The 8,289-nt window shown below is 45.2% G+C and overlaps 1 protein-coding gene across 10 annotated transcripts in view; it reads right to left on the minus strand.

Annotated features, from left to right (window-relative positions):
- Nucleotides 1–7,812, minus strand: part of LIMCH1 (LIM and calponin homology domains 1) — a 220,987-nt gene extending 213,175 nt beyond the window's left edge. For 3 of the 10 annotated variants that reach the window (XM_081019765.1, XM_081019764.1, XM_081019760.1), the window contains exon 1: nt 7,439–7,809. In XM_081019765.1, the coding sequence (XP_080875891.1) occupies nt 7,439–7,531 (93 nt within the window). In that variant the 5' untranslated portion in view covers nt 7,532–7,809. Of the gene's footprint in view, nt 1–7,438 lie in introns of all 10 variants that reach the window. The other 7 variants (XM_081019767.1, XM_081019763.1, XM_081019769.1 and 4 more) reach the window with 5 other exon arrangements.
- Nucleotides 7,813–8,289: the final 477 nt, after the last annotated feature.

Consider the following 8,289-nt stretch of genomic DNA (forward strand, 5'->3'; position numbering starts at 1 on the left):
ATCATCCATTAAATTTGTATACCACCTTTTATCCGTGGATCTCAGGAGTAACAAAAGGACTGCCTTTGAAATGGCGCCCTGTGAAATTGTGTTCATAATTTATTTATTTTTGTCAATCTTTTGTAATCTGCACAACTTCTTGTCTGATTTTTCCTGCTGCTTTTATTGTGCCAAATCACTTGTGATTTTATAGTTTAATTGAATTGTTGCAATTGGTTGTTCTTACTGTAAACTGCTCTGGTGATCTTTGCACTGAACTGAAGTTGGCTTTTAAAAACCTGATTAATAAATAGGTATATGAACGGTTGTGTTCCATGCCACACTTCTGCAGTGGAAAAGCCAAGGTTGTTGACCTGTCAGAGCCCGTAACAAATTCAAATTCTGACAGTGTTAATTATTGGTTGGCAGCCCCTGAGAAATAAACACCTGTGACTAACAGAATCAAATACAGTGGTACCTCAGGTTACATACGCTTCAGGTTACATACGCTTCAGGTTACACACTCCACTACCCCGGAAATAGTGCTTCAGGTTAAGAACTTTGCTTCAGGATAAGAACAGAAATCGGGCTCCGGCGGCGCGGCAGCAGCAGGAGGCCCCATTAGCTAAGGTGGTGCTTCAGGTTAAGAACAGACCTCCAGAAGGAATTAAGTACTTAACCCGAGGTACCACTGTAAGAGAGACCTACAAAAAAAGAAGACTTTTTTATTTTAATTTTCCACAATGAAAATGAATTAAAAACACTTGCACATGACGTGCTCATGTGGCTCAAAATAGTATAACTTTGCTGAAGTTGATGCATAAATCCTAAATTATCAATTTCTAATGGAAATTGCCCAAATTCTCAAACTGCCTTTCAGCAACTTCAGGACAAAATGTAGAAGTCACACCTTCCTCTTCTTCTTTTGCCATTCTTACACCACACAATCTTGAATGCCCAGTGTGAATATTTCATCTCAAGGTTTAAAACAAAAAAAGAACTTTAAACCAATTGAAACAAGATTATAATCCAGTTCATGTTCCTTCCCATCCTGTTCCTACCAGCTCCCCCCACCCCCCTGCCCCAATACTTGGGAAACCTCAAAAAATGCTTTAGAATAAATAAATACCATTCTCGTCAGTCCATTTTATTTGCATCAGATTACTCCAGTGCCTCCCCATCTCTGCTCTCCCAAGCCCCCCCCCCCATTTTATCTCCTTCAGCCAAAAAAAACTTTGCAATTTGCTCATGTCTCCAATGCTCTCAGGTTAACATTCACCCAAAAGTCCACAGACGCTGGCATTTTCTCAGATCTTCAATAATGGTATATCTGAATTCCAATCTCATCGATCAATTGCAATGAACAGCAGGTGTCTTTCATTCATTCATTCATTTTTAGATCTCTACCCCATCTATCAGTTAAAAAGCCTGCTATTGGTTCCCTTCCACCAAGGCTTGACAGCAATTAGAAGCATGCGTGTGTGTGCGTGTGTGTGTGTGTGTGTGTGTGTGTGTGTAAGTCAAGGACAGCAGCCAAGTGGAGTCAACAACTTGTGGGAATACCTATACTGTAAATAGTGGAGAAAGGAAGGGGTGTGTGAATCAACAATATTTACAACTACAGTATAGAGCAGGTATTTCAATGCAATCAATTAAAGAGTGCCCCAAGCACAATTAAATGCTTTTGTACCAAGTCAAGTCACCCTTCAATTACACCATTATTTCCCATCTACGCGGAACATAAAGGGGAAACTTGCTTTGCTCCCATCCATCTAGCCATTTAACAAAAAATCTGGCTAGATACGCACTTTTAAAATAGGAGAACAGCTACCAAATAATAAAATAAAGCTCATGCAACTCTCTCCCGAGAAGCCCACCTGGCAACTACAACATCTCGTGAACATAATTTTAGTCTCAACTCTGACAATATTTGAGCACTCTGTTTTTACTGGGATGGCTATTTTAGCTCTTTTTGTGTGTTTGCATGAGTGTGGCTATGTATTCTATCCAATTTGATATGTTACTATTCATTTCATTGACGTTTTTGTCACTACATACTTTATGTTGCTTAGAGGACTAGATTAACAAGTACTGTAGTAGTAGTAGTAGTAGTAGTAGTAGTAATGTGGTGTAAGGGCTTCAGGAATTGCATCCTTGGATAATTTATGTCGCACAAAGTATTTGGCAGGTGCCCTGTCCATATGTGACACAAAATCCTGCAGTTTGAAGTGTCATGAAAATAAAACATGTCAGAAACAAACAGGGAGATAGGAGAGGTAGGTTTATTGAACAGATATGAGAAACCAGATTTATTACACCAATTGTTTAGAGAGGCCCTTATAGAAACTGACTTGTCGAAGCTTAACAAGCAAGTCTATACCCAAACGAGAATGTAGACTTTATTACAGGACCTCACACACTGTTTATTAGACCACTTTTGCTGGAGATGTAGCAAACAACTCTATAAATACTCTGATAGAAAGATAGCTCATGTGCAGTGGTTACTAGATTAATAGCTATTTTAAGACTAGGACTTTACAGCTAACTATTATGTTTCATCTTGGGGGTGGATGGAGGCATGCAACCCTCAAGTAACACTTGACGTTTTAGAATCTTGTCTAAACCCATGCTGCTTTCTTAAAAAATGAAGGGTCTGTAGACCTCCTGGGCTGCATGAAATAAAGCAAAGAAATGAATAGCAAGAAGCCCAAATATTTTTCACATGTTTTGCAATTCTCACTCCTCAAAAGAGCTAAAAAAAATAAAGATAAGCATTTACAATAACGTAAATAGCCGTCTAATAAAGCGCTAAACAAGAAGAAGAAGAAGAAGAGTTTGGATTTGATATCCCGCCTTTCACTCCCTTTAAGGAGTCTCAAAGCGGCTAACATTCTCCTTTCCCTTCCTCCCCCACAACAAACACTCTGTGAGGTGAGTGGGGCTGAGAGACTTCAAAGAAGTGTGACTAGCCCAAGGTCACCCAGCAGCTGCATGTGGAGGAGCGGAGACTCAAACCCGGTTCCCCAGATTACGAGACTACCGCTCTTAACCACTACACCACACTGGCTCGTAAACAATTACGAGCACCAAGATTTAAGGTCTGTATAGCTAAAGCCATGGTTTTCCCACTAGTGATGTATGGAAGTGAGAGCTGGACCATAAAGAAGGCTGATCGCCGAAGAATTGATGCTTTTGAATTATGGTGCTGGAGGAGACTCTCAAGAATCCCACGGACTGCAAGAATATCAAACCTCTCCATTCTTAATGAAATCAGGCCTGAATGCTCACTGGAAGGACAGATCATGAAGCTGAGGCTCCAATACTTTGGCCACCTCATGAGAAGAGAAGACTTCCTGGAAAAGACCCTGATGTTGGGAAAGATGGAGGGCACAAGGAGAAGGGGACGAGAGGATGAGATGGTTGGACAGTGTTCTCGAAGCTACAAACATGAGTCTGACCAAACTGCGGGAGGCAGTGGAAGACAGGAGTGCCTGGCGTGCTCTGGTCCATGGGGTCACGAAGAGTCAGACACGACTAAATGACTAAACAACAACAAGATTTAATACGACTTTGAATAATTCAGCTCCCCGACATCATTGCCAAGTGACATAACCATCTGGTTTGTGAGTAGCACCAAACCACGGTTTAGCGCCAGATGGGGAACCTTTTAAGGCCTGGGACTGCCTGACTGATGCATGGATAATTCAAACCTGCTTTTTTGCAGGATTTAGTTGCACCAGACAGGTTTCTGCACAGCAGCCAATGCACAGGAAGATCTGTCCTGCTTCGTGAAACCAAAGCTCTGCCTGCCTCGCACCTGACATCACATATGATGACATGTGTAGGACTGGTGGGTGTCATTTTCGGAGACCAGCCTCATTGGCCAAATGGGAAGGCTGGGAGACCAGGTTTGGCTTTCGGGCCAGTGGTTCTCCACCAGGCAAACTCACACAATCCCATCTCCAGCATGGCTGTGAGGAGTGCAGAAGTTCTTGCTTCTGTTTTGGATTCCTCAAAACTCAATGTAACATCCCAACCCAGACTAACCTGCGGTTTTAAGCTGGCTTGTTTCAACAAGCCATGGTTAAGGTTAACCACGGTTTACCTGAGTTCAGAGGACACGGCGACCTGAGGTTAATCTAAAAAGAAAAAAGCAGAAGCTTACGATCTCCTGGAAGCTGTGCTCGAGAAAGAAAAAGGAACAGAGATAAGACAAGCCCAGTGCTCAATGTGTCTCATCCTCACCATGCAAAATGGCATTACATGCAAATACAGCCAATAAGTCACTTTGGTGAAGGAGTGAGTATGTTCAGGGTGAAACATTTCCCATAACAAATTAGTTAAGCCTTTAAGGTTTCGCGTGACTCTTCATTCATTTTTCATTTGGCTCGGTCAAGTTTTTGTTTTGGTTTTTTTTAGTTGCCCACAATTGATCTAAACTAAACTGTATCTAGAGCTCATTTTGCCTGATCACATGTTCCAATTTCAGCAAGACTCGAACTGCAACACTGTACTGTACAAACTTACTTGGGAGTAAGTCCCATGGAACTCAATGAAGTCCCAGGCAAAAGTTGAGCCTAGGCTCCACCTGTAAGCCTGTCTCATCCCCTCTTATCAGTTGGTGACAAAAGGAGCTGTCACACTGTAACAAAGAAATTAAAAGCCCCTGCATTCTTGAAGACCTGGCTGACAAGTCCCTTCAATCACTCAACACAATAAACCCACATGCCTTCTGGTAAAGAATACTGTATCCCTCTCTTATTTGGCACTGAGGATCCAGGGATTTTGAATGGCTACAATGCGCAGGAAGGAATAAATCAGAAGAACTGAGGGCAAAATTATGTGCAAGAAGAACAGCCACATTTCTTTGATCACATATCTGTCCCATTAAAAGAAGAACAGGGTGTTGCATGTACGTAATGTTTTAACTATTGGTTTTAGCATCAAAAGAGATATGCAGGAAAGGGAAGCGGGAAGCTCAAATTGGTGCAAATCCACTGTTTTCCCATTCCAGTTTGAGCTTAGAAATCCATACACGCTTGAACTTTGGTTGCAAAACTGCTGTTTCCCCTCCACAGTCATGGGCATGGGGCAATCCACAGTGTGCTTTTGACTCTCCTCTCTAATTTGCTGTTTCTTCTTCCTCCATTTGAGCACAAACAAGACATGTGCAAAGGTAGAACTTTACGTGCATGTGCACCCTTTAAAAAAAAAAATAGCAAGGGAAAATGGCAAGCGATTTATTTTCATGGTGCTCCTATTTATTCAGGTACTTTTTTGTCATTGTTCCCAGCATCCAATGTAGTGTGCAAAAACTGCATGAAGGTGGGACAATCCAAACATGTAGGCGGAAGACAAAAAAAGAGAGAGAGAGAGAGGCCAAATGCCAAGCTCCCCAAAGCTGGCAATTCCAGAGACATTATTATTATTATTATTATTAATATACCCCCCTATACCCGGGGGTCTCAGGGCAGTTCACAGAATAAAATCAAGATATAAAACCACAAAATGCATCGCAAAACGTTTTACCGATCAACACAAATAAGCTAAAGGCTGCTGTGTTACATGGTTTTCCTTAGCTTTGTGAATCAGAATGTTTAAACACTATTTTAAAAATCTAGGCAGTGCTCATGCCTGGAGAAGCCTATCAAGAAATAGCCACAAGTGCCAATCAGAAGCCGCAAAAGCCCCAACAGACGTTCGGGTTCCAAAGAACGTTCGCAAACAGCCACTTCCGAATTTGCAGCTTTTGAGAGCCAAGGTACGACTGTAATAACACTAGAGCATTGTGGATGCTGCTCCAGGTGGCACAATTAGGTGTCAGATTTTGAACCGCATGTTGAATTATTCCCAGGTTGGGAAAATCCACATTTGGAGAGTGGAAATGAGCAAAATTGCAGGTGGTTGAAGGGAGGGCCATGCGAACGACCCTGATTTAATGAGAAGATAGGCAGATTCTAATCCACACTGAAATCAAATGCTTACAAGCCCTCTCACTTTTCTCCGAGGGCAATTCCAGAAGTGGGCTAGGCTGGAATAAAAGCACCCAAGACAATGGTGCGTGGGGAACTATGGTTGGAGGTGAGCTCCCTTCCCCAATGCACCCTTTTGATATTGAACTTACATGTGAGCAGCAATGTGACCCTCAAAATAGTGGCGGGTTACTCTAAAAATGCACTTTCCTTGCCTACACCAAACAATTCAAATATTTCTTATGCTTTTTATAGGCAAACTATTTCTCGTCTTCCCAGGCACAGAGAGTGGAGGTGCTATATATGGCTTGAGTTAGTGTGTACGCAAGCCTTCAGGTTACACAGAACTCTGCTCCTCTGCTGGAAGAAGGCAGCCAAGGCTCAGTTGGAACACTAAAGTCGGTCTGTAAGAAGCGCCTTTTGTTGATACTGATGTTCTCAGAGTGTCTCACTCCCGCCTCTTTGTATGGACACAAAAAACCAACCACTCTGTATGGTTCCAAAGTGGAAGCATCATTCACCTTCCCCAATAGCGTGTTAAGGCCTAAAGCTTGTGCACGCCTTTAATAATAACAGTGATAATGATAACAATAGTTCACGCATTGTAGGGCCATAATTGGATGTACTAACGACAAATCCCAGTGGTCAAAAATACGACTCTCCGCTCAGGTGTGCAAAGTGAAATAAGTGCATTATTCTGCTACCTGCAAGGAGCAGGAGGGGGAAATCACTATTTATACAATGATCTGGACAACAGAACTATAACAGTATAAACTATCAGAGATTATTTGATGTGGGCCACGTTCTCCCAGCCCTCAGTTGTCGCTAACGCAGCCCCCTCCTGCACTTGAACCTGTCTGGATTATCCCATTTTCAGCATCCAGACCTGGAGAGCAGCTCTTTGCTCTGAAATCCCCAAGACCTCCTGCTCCTCCAGAGGATAGGCGAGCTCTCTCCCGAGCGCTCCCCTTGTTTACCATCTCTCGTTTCGTTTCATTCTGCCCAGAGAGGGAAAGAAATGCGATTAAGAGATTAGACTGCAAGGAAGGGCGACCAGAGGAAGAGGAAGAGCGGGGACAGGGAGGAAGGAGAGAGAGAGAGAGAGAGAGAGAGAGAGAGAGAGACGCATCCCTCCAGCCGCCTAAAAATGCGCCCCGCGAACTGAACCTGCTGCTGCTGCTACTGCAGCAGTTCTTTATGAACCTCACCGACGTCCTGTCTTTTCAGCAGGCGATGGCAACTCTGCACCATCAGGGGGAAACTGCCAGAGCCAGAGAGAGAGAGAGAGAGAGAGAGAGATGGAGAACCCTTGCGCGCAAAATTGCGCCCACTTCCCCAAACCGGTTGCCAATCTCGCGCGGATCGGTGGCCCAAGGCACTGCAGTGGGATAATTTTTGGTGTGGGTGTGGGGAGGGGGAAGAGCTACAGCAAAAGGACCCTATGCACGAAGGGGAGGAAGCTGAGAGGTTGCTGGCGCTCCGTTTACCTCGATCCACTGCTGCGCTTCGGCCAATGCTGGCTCCGGTGAGTCCCCCGGAGGCTGCGTCGCCTCCAGCAGCCCCGAGCCCGGACTGGCCATCTGCAAAGGCGAGCTGCGCCCCCGCTGCCGCAGCACGGAGGGAGCCTGGGCTCCGGCGGCTCTCGGCTCTCTCCCGGGGGCCGCGCGGGGGAAGCCAGCGGCCGCCGTGCGTCCCCAGCAGCGATGGGAGGAGAGGGCACCGCTCCGTGCATGCGGGGCGCGCTTGGCTGGTGCGCCAGGCTTCCTCCCGCTGCTCCTCCTCCTCCTCGCAGCCGGCTGAAGATCTGCCTGGTCTCCTCCCACCAGCCTCCTCTCTTGCAACAGCAGCTGAGCGGAGCTGAGCCGCCGGCTAAAAATAAAGCGGCGGCGGCTGCAGCAGCAGCAGCAGCAGCAGCAGCAGACAGAGGGGAAAGGCCAATGCCCAGGCCGCTGCCTCCTCCTCGCCCCCAAGCGGGAGAGCCAATCCCAGGCGCCCAGGATTCTGCGAGCTGCATCCCTGATCGGGGACCAGAGACAGGGCAGGCCTGGGAGACTTTCATCTCCAGTTTCCCTCCAATACAGAAGGAAGGGGGTCTCCTTCTGGAAATGCAAAAGCAAACAAAAATCTCTCTATATATAAAAGCTTGGCATTAGAACCAGCAGGATCCATGCGCAAATTGTCAACACCAAACCAACATTAATAATAATAATTTTATTATTTATACCCTACCCATCTGCAACAGGTCTATCACCCAAGCCCACCTGCCCATCTTTACTTCAGGCCGGTGCCAGGACCTTGTGTGCATGTAGAAAATGAACGCAGACACAATTCGTCACTA

Source organism: Podarcis pityusensis (assembly GCF_964106645.2).
Source record: "Podarcis pityusensis genome assembly, chromosome: 9".
Lineage (NCBI taxonomy): Eukaryota > Metazoa > Chordata > Lepidosauria > Squamata > Lacertidae > Podarcis > Podarcis pityusensis.